The sequence below is a fragment of the Nerophis ophidion genome, linkage group LG28 (assembly GCF_033978795.1).
Source record: "Nerophis ophidion isolate RoL-2023_Sa linkage group LG28, RoL_Noph_v1.0, whole genome shotgun sequence".
In the NCBI taxonomy this organism is placed as follows: domain Eukaryota; kingdom Metazoa; phylum Chordata; class Actinopteri; order Syngnathiformes; family Syngnathidae; genus Nerophis; species Nerophis ophidion.
Genome location: NC_084638.1, coordinates 2,303,089 through 2,323,983, shown reverse-complemented (window position 1 = coordinate 2,323,983; position 20,895 = coordinate 2,303,089). Strand labels below are relative to the sequence as shown.

Sequence of the window (20,895 nt, the reverse complement as noted above, 5' to 3'; positions counted from 1 at the left end):
AGAGATTGATGTCGGTTTTTAAAACGGTGCCAAGTCACGGTCATTCAATGTTGGTTTCCGGCCATGCCGCTTACGTGGAGTGATTTTCTCCAGATTCTCTGAACCTTTTAATGATATTATGGAGCGTAGATGTTGAAATCCCTACATTTCTTGCAATTGCACTTTGAGAAACGTTTTTTTTTTTAACTGTTTGACTATTTGCTCACGCAGTTGTGGACAAAGGGGTGTACCTCGCCCCATCCTTTCTTGTGAAAGACTGACCATTTTTTTGGGAAGCTGTTTTTATACCCAATCATGGCACCCACCTGTTCCCAATTAGCCTGCACACCTGTGGGATGTTCCATTCCTCAACTTTATCGGTCTTTTTTGCCACTTGTGCCAGCTTTTTTGAAACACCTCGCAAGGCATGAAATTCCAAATGAGCTAATATTTGCAAAAAAAATAAAGTTTTCCAGTTTCAACATTAAAAATATCTTGTCTTTGCAGTCTATTTAATCGAATATTGGCTGAAAAGGATTTGCAAATCATTGTATTCTGGTTTTTATTTACCATTTACACAACGTGCCAACTTTACTGGTTTTGGGTTTTGTATTAATCAAGCTCACTCTCACAACATTTGTCTCCCGTTTGCTCAGCAAGGAGCCCAGGAAGTATCCTCCGCATCTGGTCGAAGTCGACGCCATCCAGCAAAACAGCCGGCACATTTTCCACAAGATCTACTTCCCCAATGACACCAATGACGTAAGCCGCAAGACCCTCTTTTACCTTTTGTCAGGTTTTTTTTTTTAAGCTGATGTGTGCCGCTTGACCCTTGTTTGTATCCATGCATTAAATAGGAAAAAAGAAGGACATATTTAGGTTCTATTAGACCAGGCTTGGGTTTTTATTTTGAGTCGGGGGGGCCAAATTTAGAGAAAAAAATGGGTCTTGTGGCCAGTATATCTATTTTTAGGAACACTAATAAAAAAAAAAAAACCTCACAATAATGTCTGATTGAAGGCTGAAAACGTTATGACAGGCCACTTTAAAAAATATAATGGAATTTTACATTTTTCTATGGAGGATAAAACACTGAATATTGACAAAATAATGTCTGATTTAATGCTAAAAACGTTATGACAGACCGCCTTAAAAAACATAATGGAATTTTACATTTTTCTATGAAGGGTAAACACTGAATATTGACAAAATAATGTCTGATTAAATATTGAAAACGTTATGACAGACCGCCTTAAAAAACATAATGGAATTTTAATTTTTTTTATGAAGGATAAAACACTGAATATTAACAAAATAATGTCTGATTTAATGCTAAAAACGTTATGACAGACCGCCTTAAAAAACATAATGGAATTTTAAATTTTTTTATGAAGGATAAAACACTGAATATTGACGAAATAATGTCTGATTTAATGCTAAAAACGTTATGACAGACCACCTTAAAAAACATAATAGAATTTTACATTTTTCTATGAAGGATAAAACACTGAATATTGACGAAATAATGTCTGATTTAATGCTAAAAACGTTATGACAGACCGCCTTAAAAAACATAATGGAATTTTACATTTTTCTATGAAGGATAAAACACTGAATATTGACGAAATAATGTCTGATTTAATGCTAAAAACGTTATGACAGACCGCCTTAAAAAACATAATGGAATTTTACATTTTTCTATGAAGGATAAAACACTGAACATTGACAAAATAATGTCTGATTTAATGCTAAAAAAAACAATGGAATTTTACATTTTTCTATGAAGGATAAAACACTTAATATTGACAAAATAATGTCGGATTAAAGGCTGAAAACGTTATGACAGACCGACTTAAAATACATAATGGAATTTTACATGTTTCTATGAAGGATAAAACACTGAATATTGACAGCATAATGTCTGATTTAATGCTAAAAACGTTATGACAGACCGCCTTAAAAAACATAATGGAATTTTACATTTTTCTATGAAGGGTAAACACTGAATATTGACAAAATAATGTCTGATTAAATATTGAAAACGTTATGACAGACCGCCTTAAAAAACATAATGGAATGTTACATTTTTCTATGAAGGATAAAAAACTTAATATTGACAAAATAATGTCGGATTAAAGGCTGAAAACGTTATGACAGACCGACTTAAAAAACATAATGGAATTTTACATTTTTCTATGAAGGATAAAACACTCAATATTGACAAAATAATGTCTGATTTAATGCTAAAAACGTTATGACAGACCACCTTAAAAACATAATGGAATTTTACATTTTTCTATGAAGGATAAAACACTGAATATTGACAAAATAATGTCTGATTTAATGCTAAAAACGTCATGACAGGCCACTTTAAAAAACATAATCGAATTTTACATTTTTCTATGAAGGATAAAACAATTAATATTGACTAAATAATGTCGGCTTAAAGGCTGAAAATGTTATGACAGGCCGCCTTAAAAAACCTAATGGAATTTTACATTTTTCTATAAAGGATAAAACACTGAATAATGACAAAATAATGTCTGATTTAATGCTAAAAACGTTATGACAGACCGCCTTAAAAAATATAATGGAATTATACATTTTTCTATGAAGGATAAAACACTGAATATTGACAAAATAATGTCTGATTTAATGCTAAAAACGTTATGACACACCACCTTAAAAAACGTAATGGAATTTTACATTTTCTATGGAGGATAAAACACTTAATATTGACAAAATAATGTCGGATTAAAGGCTGAAAACGTTATGACAGACCGACTTAAAAAACATAATGGAATTTTACATGTTTCTATGAAGGATAAAACACTGAATATTGACAAAATAATGTCTGATTTAATGCTAAAAACGTTATGACAGACCGCCTTAAAAAACATAATGGAATTTTACATTTTTCTATGAAGGATAAAACACTGAACATTGACAAAATATTGTCTGATTTAATGCTAAAAAAACAATGGAATTTTACATTTTTCTATGAAGGATAAACACTGAATATTGACAAAATAATGTCTGATTTAATGCTGAAAACGTTATGACGGACTGCCTTAAAAACATAATGGAATTTTACATTTTTCTATGAAGGATAAAACACTGAATATTAACAAAATAATGTCTGATTTAATGCTAAAAACGTTATGACGGACCACCTTAAAAACATAATGGAATTTTACATTTTTCTATGAAGGATAAAACACTCAATATTGACAAAATAATGTCTGATTTAATGCTAAAAACGTTATGACAGACCACCTTAAAAACATAATGGAATTTTACATTTTTCTATGAAGGATAAAACACTTTATATTGACAAAATAATGTCTGATTTAATGCTAAAAACGTCATGACAGGCCACTTTAAAAAACATAATCAAATTTTACATTTTTCTATGAAGGATAAAACAATTAATATTGACAAAATAATGTCGGCTTAAAGGCTGAAAATGTTATGACAGGCCGCGTTAAAAAACCTAATGGAATTTTACATTTTTCTATAAAGGATAAAACACTGAATAATGACAAAATAATGTCTGATTTAATGCTAAAAACGTTATGACAGACCGCCTTAAAAAATATAGTGGAATTATACATTTTTCTATGAAGGATAAACACTGAATATTGACAGAATAATGTCTGATTTAATGCTAAAAACGTTATGACAGACCGCCTTAAAAAACATAATGGAATTTTACATTTTTCTATGAAGGGTAAACACTGAATATTGACAAAATAATGTCTGATTAAATATTGAAAACATTATGACGGACCGCCTTAAAAAACATAATGGAATTTTACATTTTTCTATGAAGGATAAAACACTCAATATTGACAAAATAATGTCTGATTTAATGCTAAAAACGTTATGACAGACCACCTTAAAAACATAATGGAATTTTACATTTTTCTATGAAGGATAAAACACTGAATATTGACGAAATAATGTTTGATTTAATGCTAAAAACGTTATGACAGACCGCCTTAAAAAACATAATGGAATTTTACATTTTTCTATGAAGGGTAAACACTGAATATTGACAAAATAATGTCTAATTAAATATTGAAAACGTTATGACAGACCGCCTTAAAAAACATAATGGAATTTTACATTTTTCTATGAAGGATAAAACACTTAATATTGACAAAATAATGCCGGATTAAAGGCTGAAAACGTTATGACAGACCGACTTAAAAAACATAATGGAATTTTACATGTTTCTATGAAGGATAAAACACTGAATATTGACCAAATAATGTCTGATTTAATGCTAAATATGTTATGACAGACCGCTTTAAAAAACATAATGGAATTTTACATTTTTCTATGAAGGATAAAACACTCAATATTGACAAAATGATGTCTGATTTAATGCTAAAAACGTAATGACAGACCACCTTAAAAACATAATGGAATTTTACATTTTTCTATGAAGGATAAACACTTAATATTGACAAAATAATGTCGGATTAAAGGCTGAAAACGTTATGACGGACTGCCTTAAAAAACATAATAGAATTTTACATTTTTCTATGAAGGATAAAACACTGAATATTAACAAAATAATGTCTGATTTAATGCTAAAAACGTAATGACAGACCACCTTAAAAACATAATGGAATTTTACATTTTTCTATGAAGGATAAACACTTAATATTGACAAAATAATGTCGGATTAAAGGCTGAAAACGTTATGACGGACTGCCTTAAAAAACATAATAGAATTTTACATTTTTCTATGAAGGATAAAACACTGAATATTGACAAAATAATGTCTGATTTAATGCTAAAAACGTCATGACAGGCCACTTTAAAAAACATAATCGAATTTTACATTTTTCTATGAAGGATAAACACTTAATATTGACAAAATAATGTCGGATTAAAGGCTGAAAACGTTATGACGGACTGCCTTAAAAAACATAATAGAATTTTACATTTTTCTATGAAGGATAAAACACTGAATATTAACAAAATAATGTCTGATTTAATGCTAAAAACGTTATGACGGACCACCTTAAAAACATAATGGAATTTTACATTTTTCTATGAAGGATAAAACACTGAATATTGACAAAATAATGTCTGATTTAATGCTAAAAACGTTATGACAAACCGCCTTAAAAAACATAATGGAATTTTACATTTTTTTATGAAGGATAAAACACTGAATATTGACAAAATAATGTCTGATTTAATGCTAAAAACTTCATGACAGGCCACTTTAAAAAACATAATCGAATTTTACATTTTTCTATGAAGGATAAAACAATTAATATTGACTAAATAATGTCGGCTTAAAGGCTGAAAATGTTATGACAGGCCGCCTTAAAAAACATAATGGAATTTTACATTTTTCTATAAAGGATAAAACACTGAATAATGACAGAATAATGTCTGATTTAATGCTAAAAACGTCATGACAGACCGCCTTAAAAAACATAATGGAATTTTACATTTTTCTATGAAGGATAAAACACTCAATATTGACAAAATGATGTCTGATTTAATGCTAAAAACGTCATGACAGACCACCTTAAAAACATAATGGAATTGTACATTTTTCTATGAAGGATAAAACACTGAATATTGACAAAATAATGTCTGATTTAATGCTAAAAAAACAATGGAATTTTACATTTTTCTATGAAGGATAAAACACTGAATATTGACAAAATAATGTCTGATTTAATGCTAAATATGTTATGACAGACCGCTTTAAAAAATATAATGGAATTTTACATTTTTCTATGAAGGATAAAACACTGAATATTGACAAAATAATGTCTGATTTAATGCTAAAAACGTTATGACAGACCGCCTTAAAAAACATAATGGAATTTTACATTTTTCTATGAAGGATAAAACACTGAACATTGACAAAATAATGTCTGATTTAATGCTAAAAAAAACAATGGAATTTTACATTTTTCTATGAAGGATAAACACTTAATATTGACAAAATAATGTCGGATTAAAGGCTGAAAACGTTATGACGGACTGCCTTAAAAAACATAATAGAATTTTACATTTTTCTATGAAGGATAAAACACTGAATATTGACAAAATAATGTCTGATTTAATGCTAAAAACGTCATGACAGGCCACTTTAAAAAACATAATCGAATTTTACATTTTTCTATGAAGGATAATACAATTAATATTGACTAAATAATGTCGGCTTAAAGGCTGAAAATGTTATGACAGGCCGCCTTAAAAAACCTAATGGAATTTTACATTTTTCTATAAAGGATAAAACACTGAATAATGACAAAATAATGTCTGATTTAATGCTAAAAACGTTATGACAGACCGCCTTAAAAAATATAATGGAATTATACATTTTTCTATGGCGGATAAAACACTGAATATTGACAAAATAATGTCTGATTTAATGCTAAAAACGTTATGACAGACCACCTTAAAAACGTAATGGAATTTTACATTTTCTATGGAGGATAAAACACTTAATATTGACAGAATAATGTCGGATTAAAGGCTGAAAACATTATGACAGACCGCCTTAAAAAACATAATGGAATTTTACATGTTTCTATGAAGGATAAAACACTGAATATTGACAAAATAATGTCTGATTTAATGCTAAAAACGTTATGACAGACCGCCTTAAAAAACATAATGGAATTTTACATTTTTCTATGAAGGATAAAACACTGAATATTGACAAAATAATGTCGGATTAAAGGCTGAAAACATTATGACAGACCGCCTTAAAAAACATAATGGAATTTTACATGTTTCTATGAAGGATAAAACACTGAACATTGACAAAATAATGTCTGATTTAATGCTAAAAAAACAATGGAATTTTACATTTTTCTATGAAGGATAAAACACTGAACATTGACAAAATAATGTCTGATTTAATGCTAAAAAAACAATGGAATTTTACATTTTTCTATGAAGGATAAACACTTAATATTGACAAAATAATGTCTGATTTAATGCTAAAAAAACAATGGAATTTTACATTTTTCTATGAAGGATAAAACACTGAATATTAACAAAATAATGTCTGATTTAATGCTAAATATGTTATGACAGACCGCTTTAAAAAATATAATGGAATTTTACATTTTTCTATGAAGGATAAAACACTCAATATTGACAAAATGATGTCTGATTTAATGCTAAAAACGTTATGACAGACCACCTTAAAAACATAATGGAATTTTACATTTTTCTATGAAGGATAAAACACTGAATATTGACAAAATAATGTCTGATTTAATGCTAAAAACGTTATGACAGACCGCCTTAAAAAACATAATGGAATTTTACATTTTTCTATGAAGGATAAAACACTGAACATTGACAAAATAATGTCTGATTTAATGCTAAAAAAACAATGGAATTTTACATTTTTCTATGAAGGATAAACACTTAATATTGACAAAATAATGTCGGATTAAAGGCTGAAAACGTTATGACGGACTGCCTTAAAAAACATAATAGAATTTTACATTTTTCTATGAAGGATAAAACACTGAATATTAACAAAATAATGTCTGATTTAATGCTAAAAACGTTATGACGGACCACCTTAAAAACATAATGGAATTTTACATTTTTCTATGAAGGATAAAACACTGAATATTGACAAAATAATGTCTGATTTAATGCTAAAAAAACAATGGAATTTTACATTTTTCTATGAAGGATAAACACTTAATATTGACAAAATAATGTCGGATTAAAGGCTGAAAACGTTATGACGGACTGCCTTAAAAAACATAATAGAATTTTACATTTTTCTATGAAGGATAAAACACTGAATATTAACAAAATAATGTCTGATTTAATGCTAAAAACGTTATGACGGACCACCTTAAAAACATAATGGAATTTTAAATTTTTCTATGAAGGATAAAACACTGAATATTGACAAAATAATGTCTGATTTAATGCTAAAAACGTTATGACAAACCGCCTTAAAAAACATAATGGAATTTTACATTTTTTTATGAAGGATAAAACACTGAATATTGACAAAATAATGTCTGATTTAATGCTAAATATGTTATGACAGACCACCTTAAAAAACATAATGGAATTTTACATTTTTCTATGAAGAATAAAACACTTTATATTGACAAAATAATGTCTGATTTAATGCTAAAAACGTCATGACAGGCCACTTTAAAAAACATAATCGAATTTTACATTTTTCTATGAAGGATAAAACAATTAATATTGACTAAATAATGTCGGCTTAAAGGCTGAAAATGTTATGACAGGCCGCATTAAAAAACCTAATGGAATTTTACATTTTTCTATAAAGCATAAAACACTGAATAATGACAAAATAATGTCTGATTTAATGCTAAAAACGTTATGACAGACCACCTTAAAAACATAATGGAATTTTACATTTTTCTATGAAGGGTAAACACTGAATATTGACAAAATAATGTCTGATTAAATATTGAAAACGTTATGACAGACCGCCTTAAAAAACATAATGGAATTTTACATTTTTCTATGAAGGATAAAACCCTGAATATTGACAAAATAATGTCTGATTTAATGCTAAAAACGTTATGACAGACCGCTTTAAAAAACATAATGGAATTTTACATTTTTCTATGAAGGGTAAACACTGAATATTGACAAAATAATGTCTGATTAAATATTGAAAACGTTATGACAGACCGCCTTAAAAAACAAAATGGAATTTTACATTTTTCTATGAAGGATAAAACACTGAATATTGACAAACTAATGTCTGATTTAATGCTAAAAACGTTATGACAGACCGCTTTAAAAAACATAATGGAATTTTACATTTTTCTATGAAGGGTAAACACTGAATATTGACAAAATAATGTCTGATTAAATATTGAAAACGTTATGACAGACCGCCTTAAAAAACAAAATGGAATTTTACATTTTTCTATGAAGGATAAAACACTGAATATTGACAAAATAATGTCTGATTTAATGCTAAATATGTTATGACAGACCGCCTTAAAAAACATAATGGAATTTTAAATTTTTTCTATGAAGGATAAAACACTGAATAATGCCTGATTGAATGCTAAAAACGTTATGACAGACCGCCTTAAACAACAATAGAATTTTACATTTTTCTATGAAGGATAAACACTGAATATTGATCAAATAATGTCAGATTTAATGCTAAAAGCGTTATGACAGACCGCCTTTCAAAAACTTAATGGAATTTTACATTTTTCTATGAAGGATAAACACTGAATATTGACAAAATAACATCTGATTTAATGCTAAAAAAACATAATGGAATTTTACATTTTTCTATGAAGGATAAACACTGAATATTGACAAAATAATGTTGGATTAAAGGCTGAAAACGTTATGACAGACCACCTTAAAAAACATAATGGAATTTTACATTTTTCTATGAAGGATAAAACACTGAATATTGACAAAATAATGTCTGATTGAATTCTAAAAACATTATGACAGACCGCCTTAAAAAAACGAATTTAATTTTAATTTTTGTTACTGATCGAGACAGCCAGAATGTACATGGAAATAAAGAATGTGGGATTTACAATATTAACTATGAACGATAAAACACTGAATATTGACAAAAAAAACTTAATGTCACAACCCCCCTCTCCATCGACATATTTTACAATCGAGTTAAACGCAGCAGAAATGCAACAAACAGCGAAGGTTAAAAAAACAAGACACCTCCAGTCACTAAGCTTTAGCTTTGTTGTAAAAAAATCTCATTCCAAGTCTGTCCCTGACACCCGCATTTCAGACCCTTGAGGATCAACTACTGTCATATCTTTTTGAACCTGAATATAGTGAGGGTCAACTACTTTCATATCTTTTTGAACCTGAATGTATTGTTTCCATAGCAACACACGTCCGACTTCTTGCAGCAAGTGTTTTTTCCTACTTCAGGAAGTAAACGCGAGTGTGCTCTCATCATGGCAGAATAGATAACAGACAAGGAAGATGACTATTTTTGGACAAATAAGGATTGACAACCATATTTCATTGATTGATTGAAACTTGTATTAGTAGATTGCACAGTACAGTACATATTCCGTACAATTGACCACTAAATGGTAACACCCCAATAAGTTTTTCAACTTGTTTAAGTCGGGGTCCAGGTTAATCAACTCATGGTATCTCTTTTGAACGTGAATATATTGAGGATCAACTACTGTCATATCTTTTTGAACCTGAATATATTGAGGATCAACTACTGTCATATCTTTTTGAACCTGAATATATTGAGGGTCAACTACTGTCATATCTTTTTGAACCTGAATATATTGAGGGTCAACTACTGTCATATCTTTTTGAACCTGAATATATTGAGGGTCAACTACTGTCATATCTTTTTGAACCTGAATATATTGAGGGTCAACTACTGTCATATTTTTTTGAACCTGAATATATTGAGGGTCAACTACTGTCATATCTTTTTTAACCTGAATATATTGAGGGTCAACTACTGTCATATCTTTTTGAACCTGAATATATGGAGGATCAACTACTGTCATATCTTTTTGAACCTGAATATATTGAGGGTCAACTACTGTCATATCTTTTTGAACCTCAATATATTGAGGATCAACTACTGTCATATCTTTTTGAACCTGAATATATTGAGGGTCAACTACTGTCATATTTTTTTGGACCTGAATATATTGAGGGTCAACTACTGTCATATTTTTTGGAACCTGAATATATTGAGGGTCAACTACTGTCATATCTTTTTGAACCTGAATATATTGAGGGTCAACTACTGTCATATCTTTTTGAGCCTGAATATCTTGTTTCCATAGCAACACACGTCCAACTTCTTGCAGCAAGTGTTTTTTCCTACTTCAGGAAGTAAACGCGAGTGTGCTCTCATCATGGCAGAATAGATAACAGACAAGGAAGATGACTATTTTTGGACAAATAAGGATTGACAACCATGTTTCATTGATTGATTGAGACTTGTATTAGTAGATTGCACAGTACAGTACATATTCCGTACAATTGACCACTAAATGGTAACACCCCAATACGTTTTTCAACTTGTTTAAGTCGGGGTCCACGTTAATCAACCCATGGTATCTTTTTTGAACCTGAATATATTGAGGATCAACTACTGTCATATCTTTTTGAACCTGAACATATTGAGGATCAACTACTGTCATATCTTTTTGAACCTGAATATATTGAGAGTCAACTACTGTCATATCTTTTTGAACCTGAATATATTGAGGGTCAACTACTGTCATATTTTTTTGAACCTGAATATATTGAGGGTCAACTACTGTCATATCTTTTTGAACCTGAATATATTGAGGATCAACTACTGTCATATCTTTTTGAACCTGAATATATTGAGGGTCAACTACTGTCATATCTTTTTGAACCTGAATATATTGAGCGTCAACTACTGTCATATCTTTTTGAACCTGAATATAGTGAGGGTCAACTACTTTCATATCTTTTTGAACCTGAATATATTGAGGGTCAACTACTGTGATATCTTTTTGAACCTGAATATATTGAGGGTCAACTACTGTCATATCTTTTTGAACCTGAATATATTGAGGGTCAACTACTGTCATATCTTTTTGAACCTGAATATATTGAGAGTCAACTACTGTGATATCTTTTTGAACCTGAATATATTGAGGGTCAACTACTGTCATATCTTTTTGAACCTGAATATATTGAGCGTCAACTACTGTGATATCTTTTTGAACCTGAATATATTGAGCGTCAACTACTGTCATATCTTTTTGAACCTGAATATATTGAGCGTCAACTACTGTCATATCTTTTTGAACCTGAATATATTGAGGGTCAACTACTTTCATATCTTTTTGAACCTGAATATATTGAGAGTCAACTACTGTCATATCTTTTTGAACCTGAATATATTGAGGGTCAACTACTGTCATATTTTTTTTAACCTGAATATATTGAGGGTCAACTACTGTCATATCTTTTTGAACCTGAATATATTGAGGGTCAACTACTGTCATATATTTTTGAACCTGAACATATTGAGGGTCAACTACTGTCATATTTTTTTGAACCTGAATATACTGAGGGTCAACTACTGTCATATCTTTTTGAACCTGAATATATTGAAGGTCAACTACTGTCATATTTTTTGGAACCTGAATGTATTGAGCGTCAACTACTGTCATATCTTTTTGAACCTGAATATATTGAGGGTCAACTACTGTCATATCTTTTTGAACCTGAATATATTGAGAGTCAACTACTGTCATATCTTTTTGAACCTGAATATAGTGAGGGTCAACTACTTTCATATCTTTTTGAACCTGAATATATTGAGAGTCAACTACTGTCATATCTTTTTGAACCTGAATATATTGAGGGTCAACTACTGTCATATTTTTTTGAACCTGAATATATTGAGGGTCAACTACTGTCATATCTTTTTGAACCTGAATATATTGAAGGTCAACTACTGTCATATTTTTTGGAACCTGAATATATTGAGGGTCAACTACTGTCATATCTTTTTGAACCTGAATATATTGAGGGTCAACTACTGTCATATCTTTTTGAACTTGAACATATTGAGGGTCAACTACTGTCATATCTTTTTGAACCTGAATATATTGAGGATCAACTACTGTCATATCTTTTTGAACCTGAATATATTAAGGGTCAACTACTGTCATATCTTTTTGAACCTGAATATATTGAGTATCAACTACCGTCATATCTTTTTGAGCCTGAATATATTGTTTCCATAGCAACACACGTCCGACTTCTTGCAGCAAGTGTGTTTTCCTACTTCCGGAAGTAAACGCGAGTGTGCTCTCATCATGGCAGAATAGATAACAGACAAGGAAGATGACTATTTTTGGACAAATAAGGATTGACAACCATGTTTCATTGATTGATTGAAACTTGTATTCATAGATTGCACAGTACAGTACATATTCCGTACAATTAACCACGAAATGGTAACACCCCAATAAGTTTTTCAACTTGTTTAAGTCGGGGTCCAGGTTAATCAACTCATGGTATCTTTTTTTAACCTGAACATATTGAGGATCAACTACTGTCATATCTTTTTGAACCTGAATATATTGAGGGTCAACTACTGTCATATCTTTTTGAACCTGAATATATTGAGGGTCAACTACTGTCATATCTTTTTGAACCTGAATATATTGAGGATCAACTACTGGCCTGGATCCACTCGATGCATTACTTCCAGATTCTTCTGTGTTTGCAGTTAATCGAAGTGAAGTCGACGACGACAATCCAAGACCTGTGCATCAGCATTGCCACTCAACTCAAAGTGAGCTCGCCCGAAGGCTACGGCCTGTATCTGAAAACATCGCAAGGGGTACGTTTGGATGTTATTTTCTTTGCAAAATCCCTATTTTTCCTGTGTGTAAACTTTGTGTTGTCTGTGTCTTAACCTCAGGTGCTGAGCTTGCATGAGGAGAAATATTTCTTTGACAGTTTGAGGGAGAATTCCGAAGCCCCTAAGAAAGGGAAAAAAGTGAGAGAAGGTAACGAAACCCACAGTTTTTATATACCGTATTTTCCGGGCTATACAAACAAATAAAACAGTTTTAAATTTTTTAGAAGATATAAATATGTTTACATGTTTTATATACCAGTATGAAAGATTTTGTAAATGTTTGCCTTAATTCGGTGGTCACCCAATTGATCTTTTAGAGCAGGGGTCAGCAACCTTTTTGAAACCAAGAGCTACTTCTTGGGTACTAATTAATGCCAAGGGCTACCAGTTTGATACACACTTCAATAAATTGCCAGAAATAGCCAATTTGCTCAATTTACCTTTAATAAATAAATAAATATACATATATACACATATAAAAATGGGTATTTCTGTCTCTCATTCCGTCGTACATTTTTTTTCCTTTTACGGAAAGTTTTCTTTGTAAACAATAAATGAAGAAAAAAACGGTTTAAAAGAGGAGAAAAACAGGAAAAAAAAATGAAAATAAAATTTTCAATTCAATCTTCAATTTCGACTCTTTAAAATTCAAAATTCTACCGAAAAAAGAAGAGAAAAACTAGCTAATTAGAATCTTTAAAAAAAAAAATTATGGAACATTATTAGTAATTTTCCTGATTAAGATTAATTTTAGAATTTTGATGACATGTTTTAAATAGGTTCAAATCCGATCTGCACTTTGTTAGAATATATAACAAATTGGACCAAGCTATATTTCTAACAAATACAAATCATTATTTCTTTTAGATTTTCCAGAACAACATTTTTTAAAGAAATTCAAGACTTTGAAATAAATTATAAATTTGATTGTAAAGATTTTCCAGATTTGCCAGAATAATTTTTTTGAACCTGAATATATTGAGGGTCAACTACTGTCATATCTTTTTGAACCTGAATATATTGAGGGTCAACTACTGTCATATAATTTTGAACCTGAATATATTGAGGGTCAACTACTGTCATATCTTTTTGAACCTGAATATTTTGAGGGTCAACTACTGTCATATCTTTTTGAACCTGAATATATTGAGGGTCAACTACTGTCATATCTTTTTGAACCTGAATATATTGAGGGTCAACTACTGTCATATCTTTTTGAACCTGAATATATTGAGGATCAACCACTGTCATATCTTTTTGAACCTGAATATATTGAGGGTCAACTACTGTCATATATTTTTGAACCTGAATATATTGAGGATCAACTACTGTCATATCTTTTTGAACCTGACTATATTGAGGGTCAACTACTGTCATATCTTTTTGAACCTGAATATATTGAGGATCAACTACTGTCATATCTTTTTGAACCTGACTATATTGAGGGTCAACTACTGTCATATATTTTTGAACCTGAATATATTGAGGATCAACTACTGTCATATAATTTTGAACCTGAATATATTGAGGGTCAACTACTGTCATATCTTTTTGAACCTGAACATATTGAGGGTCAACTACTGTCATATCTTTTTGAATCTGAATATATTGAGGGTCAACTACTGTCATATCTTTTTGAACCTGAATATATTGAGGGTCTCATTCCGTCGTACATTTTTTTTCCTTTTACGGAAGGTTTTTTTGTAGAGAATAAATTATGAACAAAACACTTGGACGGTTTAAAAGAGGAGAAAACAGGAACAAAAAAATGAAAATAAAATTTTGAAACATAGTTTATCTTCAATTTCGACTCTTTAAAACTCAAAATTCTACCGAAAAAAGAAGAGAAAAACGAGCTAATTGGAATCTTTTTAAAAAATAATTTATGGAACATCATTAGTAATTTTTCCTAATTAAGATTAATTTTACAAATTTGATGACATGTTTTAAATAGGTTAAAATCCAATCTGCACTTTGTTAGAATATATAACAAATTGGACCAAGCTATATTTCTAAAAAAGACAAATCATTATTTCTTCTAGATTTTCCAGAACAAAAAATTTTAAAGAAATTCAAGACTTTAAAATAAGATGTAAATTTGATTGTAAAGATTTTCTAGATTTGCCAGAATAATTATTTTGAATTTTAATCATAATAAGTTTGAAGAAATATTTCACAAATATTCTTCGTCGAAAAAACAGAAGCTAAAATGAAGAATTAAATTAAAATGTATTTATTATTCTTTACAATAAAAACAATTAAATTTACTTGAACATTGATTTAAATTGTCAGGAAAGAAGAGGAAGGAATTTAAAAGGCAAAAAGGTAAATGTGTTTAAAAATCCTAAAATCATTTTTAAGGTTGTATTTTTTCTCTAAAATTGTCTTTCTGAAAGTTATAGGAAGCAAAGGAAAAAAAAAAAATTATTATTTAAACAAGTGAAGACCAAGTCTTTAAAATATTTTCTTGGGGTTTCAAATTCTATTTGAGTTTAGTCTCTCTTAGAATTAAAAATGTCGAGCAAAGCGAGACCAGCTTGCTAGTAAATAAATACAATTTGAAAAATAGAGGCAGCTCACTGGTAAGTGCTGCTATTTGAGCTATTTTTAGAACAGGCCAGGGGGCGACTCATCTGGTCCTTACGGGCGACCTTTAGTTGGTGACCCCTCTTTTAGACCCTACAAACTGATCGCGAAAATATTACAAATATAAATATGTAATAAAATGACATCATTGACAACCATCAGACCTGACAACAGGCAAACATTTTAACCGAACATCAAACCACTCTTCCCTTGACGGGAAGCTAGCAAGCCAAAATACTATCTTCCGTGAACATTGCTCCAAAGTACGGATTTTTGTTGATTTATTGTGCATTTTAAAGCAAACATTGACATGTGCAAAAGCAGTCGAAGGCCTTCCCCGTTTATCCCCTCCTTATCACACGGGAAAAACCCGGCAGGTTAAAAGTAGATTTTTCCACTCCTGGCGCTGACGTAAGACGACCATTTGACCATAGGATGGACAAATATAGTACAGTATGAAGACTGTGGTGGCCATGAACAGTTAGCGTCTACAGTTGGGGTGCCCAAAGTGCGGCGCAGGGGCCCTTTGTGGTCCGTGACTCGGTCGTCATTGGCCTTAGGCACGTCACCAAAAAAAAAAAACGCACGGAAAAATTGAGGAATCAACAAAAAGCACAACGAGAAAGAACATTTTTATGGTCCACTAATAATACAAAGCTTTCTATTTTAAAAACAAACATATATATGTATGTATATATATATATGTGTCAGGGTCAAACACTGATGACATCTATTAAACAAGACAAGAAGCAAGGAATTAAACAGAGACAGATTTAAATTTGGCTCAATTGAGGAGAGACGTCTGGACTGGAGTCTTTGTAAATAAATAAATGATAAACGGGTTGTACTTGTATAGCGCTTTTCTACCTTCAAGGTACTCAAAGAGCTTTGACACTGTTTCCACATTTACCCATTCACACACACATTCACACACTGATGGAGGGAGCTGCCATGCAAGGCGCTAACCAGCACCCATCAGGAGCGAGGGTGTGAACTGTGAAGTGAATTATATTTATACAGCGCTTTTCTCTAGTGACTCAAAGCGCTTTACATAGTGAAACCCAATATCTAAGTTACATTTAAACCAGTGTGGGTGGCACTGGGAGCAGGTGGGTAAAGTGTCCTGCCCAAGGACACAACGGCAGTGACTAGGATGGCGGAAGCGGGAATTGAACCTGCAACCCTCAAGTTGCTGGCACGGCCACTCTACCCACCGAGCTATACCGCCCCAGGGTGAAGTGTCTTGCTCAGAACACAACGGACGTGACGAGGTTGGTACTAGGTGGGGATTGAACCAGGGACCCTCGGCTTGCGCAAGGCCACTCTTCCACTGCGCCACGCCGTCCCTGGTACAGTCTCACCACACTCTGACGGAAGATTGTACGCCTCCACTTTTATTTGGACTTTCCCTGATTACATGGGAACAGCTGTTTCTAAGGTACAGGGGTCATAAACAGCCGTGGTTACAAAACAGTTCAAAGAAAAGGTGCCTGGAGGGAGGAGGGGGGGGTGGGTCCAGGCCCACGGGTCCTCTCCGCTTTCTAGATCTCGGGTCAAGACAAATTCTTCCTGTGGATTACAACACATACCGTATTCCCTTGAATTGCCGCAGGGTATATAGTAAGCGCCTGCCTTGAGTTACTGCCGGGTCAAACTCGCTTCGCAAAAATAATTAGCGCTCGCTTAGTATTACCGCCGGGTCAAACTCGTGACGTCACAAGTGACACTTCCCCTGTCCTCATTTTCAAAATGGAGGAGGCTGATTTTAATACCGGTAATTTGAAATCGCATAAAGGGATGAAGATTAAGAGCTATTCAGTAGGATCTAAGGTCCAAGCTTACATCACACTCAAATTTTTTACTGCATGCCTTTGGTAAGTGCCGGAGTGAGAAGAGGTTTTCAAATAATTAGCGCATGCTCACTTATACCGCATGCCTTTGGTAAGCGCAGGAGTGAGAAGAGCTTTTAAATAAATTAGCGCCCCGGCGGCAATTCAAGGAAATACGGTATATAAATTTGGCTCAATTGAGGAGAGACGTCTGGACTGTACTCTTGTACCGTCTCACCACGCTCGGGCGAGAGATTGTACGCCTCCTCTTTTATTTGGACTTTCCCTGATTCCATGGCAACCGCTGTTTCTAAAGGGAAAGGGGGTCGTAAACTGCCGTCGCCTTTGGTTCTAAAACAATTCAAAGAAAAGGTCGTAAAACAGGTCAAAGAAGAGGATCCTGCCAGGGAGTCAGGTCCTGCTTCCTCTTCGCTTTGTAGATCCCGGGTTAAGACAAAATCTGTCCCAGACTTAGAAAATCTTTATTGTCCCCGAGGGGCAATTTAGTTTGCAGCAGTACTTGCCAACCCTCCCGATTTTTCCGGGAGAATTCCGAATTCCAGTGCCCCTCCCGAAAATCTCCCGGGGCAACCATTCTCCCGTAGCGTCCTTTACAACCTGTCGTCACGTCCGATTTTCCTCCATACAAACGGCGTGTCGGCACATTCACATCATTCATGTGGCTTTTACACACAAATAAGTGAATGCAAGTCATACTTGGTCAACAGCCATACAGGTCCCACTAAAGGTGGCCGTACAAACAACTGTAACACTATAATATGCGCCACACTGTGAACCCACACCAAACAAGAATGACAAACACATTTGGGGAGAACGTAAAACATAACAAATACCCAGAATCCCTTGCAGCACTAACTCCTCCGGAATCTACAATATACACCAAACCTCAATTCCCCACCCCATCTCCCGAATTCGGAAGTCTAGGGGCGGTATAGCTCGGTTGGTAGAGCGGCCGTGCCAGCAACTTGAGGGTTGCAGGTTCAATCCCCGCTTCCGCCATCCTAGTCACTGCCTTTGTGTCCTTGGGCAAGACACTTTACCCACCTGCTCCCAGTGCCACCCACACTGGTTTAATTTGTAACTTAGATATTGGGTTTCACTATGTAAAGCGCTTTGACTCACTAGAGAAAAAGTTCTATATAAATATAATTCACTTCAAGGTTGGGTGTGTCTTGACTGGCTCCGCCGAACCCCTGAGGCCGATTCACCGAACCCAGGTTAAGAACCACTGCCTTAGTGGTTGTATAATAAGGCCATGCAGAATAAGGCATTAATAAGTACTTAGTAACAGCCGATATGTTACTAATTTGCATGTTAATAAGCAACTAATTCATGGTTCATATGTGTTACCAAAAGTTTGTGTTAAATACAAAACATGGTCATTGGGATAGAAAAATATATCGTTTTGCCACACCATTTTATAAGCCGCAGGGTTCAAAGCGTGGGATTTTTTTTTTTTTTTGTGACGTAGTCTGGAAAATACGGCATTTTTTTTTTTTTTTTTCACCCTCTTCATGTTTCAATCAATCAATCAATGTTTATTTATATAGCCCCAAATCACACATGTCTCAAAGGACTGCACAAATCATTACGACTACAACATCCTCGGAAGAACCCACAAAAGGGCGAGGAAAACTCACACCCAGTGGGCAGGGAGAATTCACATCCAGTGGGACGCCAGTGACAATGCTGACTATGAGAAACCTTGGAGAGGACCTCAGATGTGGGCAACCCCCCCCCCCCTAGGGGACCGAAAGCAATGGATGTCGAGCGGGTCTAACATGATACTGTGAAAGTTCAATCCATAGTGGCTCCAAGACAGCAGTGAGAGTCCCGTCCACAGGAAACCATCTCAAGTGGATCAGCAGCGTAGAGATGTCCCCAACCGATACAGGCGAGCGGTCCATCCTGGGTCCCGACGAGCGGTCCATCCTGGGTCTCGACTCTGGACAGTCAGTACTTCATCCATGGTCATCGGACCGGACCCCCTCCACAAGGGAGGGGGGGACATAGGAGAAAGAAAAGAAGCGGCAGATCAACTGGTCTAAAAAGGAGGTCTATTTAAAGGCTAGAGTATACAGATGAGTTTTAAGATGAGACTTAAATGCTTCTACTGAGGTAGCATCTCAAACTGTTACCGGGAGGGCATTCCAGAGTACTGGAGCCCGAACGGAAAACGCTCTATAGCCCGCAGACTTTTTTTGGGCTCTAGGAATCACTAATAAGCCGGAGTCTTTTGAAGGCAGATTTCTTGCCGGGACATATGGTACAATACAATCGGCAAGATAGGATGGAGCTAGACCGTGTAGTATTTTATACGTAAATAGTAAAACCTTAAAGTCACATCTTAAGTGCACAGGAAGCCAGTGCAGGTGAGCCAGTATAGGTATATATGTATGTATATATGTATATAAAGGTATATACAGTACAGGTATATATGTATGTATATATGTATATAAAGGTATATACAGTATATATGTATGTATATATGTATATAAAGGTATATACAGTATATATGTATGTATATATGTATATAAAGGTATATACAGTATAGGTATATATGTATGTATATATGTATATAAAGGTATATACAGTATATATGTATGTATATATGTATATAAAGGTATATACAGTATAGGTATATATGTATGTATATATGTATATAAAGGTATATACAGTATAGGTATATATGTATGTATATATGTATATAAAGGTATATACAGTACAGGTGTAATGTGATCAAACTTTCTTGTTCTTGTCAAAAGTCTAGCAGCCGCATTTTGTACCAACTGTAATCTTTTAATGCTAGACATGGGGAGACCCCAAAATAATACGTTTATGATTGACATTTTGCTTCCCAGGCAACATCATCAACACGCCCTATCTGGTGATTTTTAAGAGGAAGCTGTGGTTCAACGTGTTCCCAGGCAAGGACTGGGTGGCGGACCTTACCTTCCATTTCCCACAGGTATCCCCCCCCCCCCCTCCCACCGTTTGGAGGTCCCACTCACGAGCGCTACACCTATGTGATTGTCGCCACGTAGGAACTGCCCAAGTACCTGCGCGGGTACCACAAATGCAGCA

At 33.2% G+C, this 20,895-nt stretch overlaps 1 protein-coding gene across 2 annotated transcripts in view; it reads left to right on the top strand.

Moving 5' to 3' along the window:
- LOC133544967 (unconventional myosin-VIIb-like) overlaps positions 1-20,895 on the top strand; it is a 130,630-nt gene that overhangs the window by 106,928 nt on the left and 2,807 nt on the right. For both annotated transcript variants that reach the window (XM_061890225.1, XM_061890226.1), the window contains 5 exons: positions 636-741; positions 13,241-13,354; positions 13,436-13,523; positions 20,673-20,779; positions 20,856-20,895. The exon at positions 20,856-20,895 is cut by the window's right edge and continues 146 nt beyond it. In XM_061890225.1, the coding sequence (XP_061746209.1) occupies positions 636-741; positions 13,241-13,354; positions 13,436-13,523; positions 20,673-20,779; positions 20,856-20,895 (455 nt within the window). The remainder of the gene's footprint in view (positions 1-635; positions 742-13,240; positions 13,355-13,435; positions 13,524-20,672; positions 20,780-20,855) is intronic.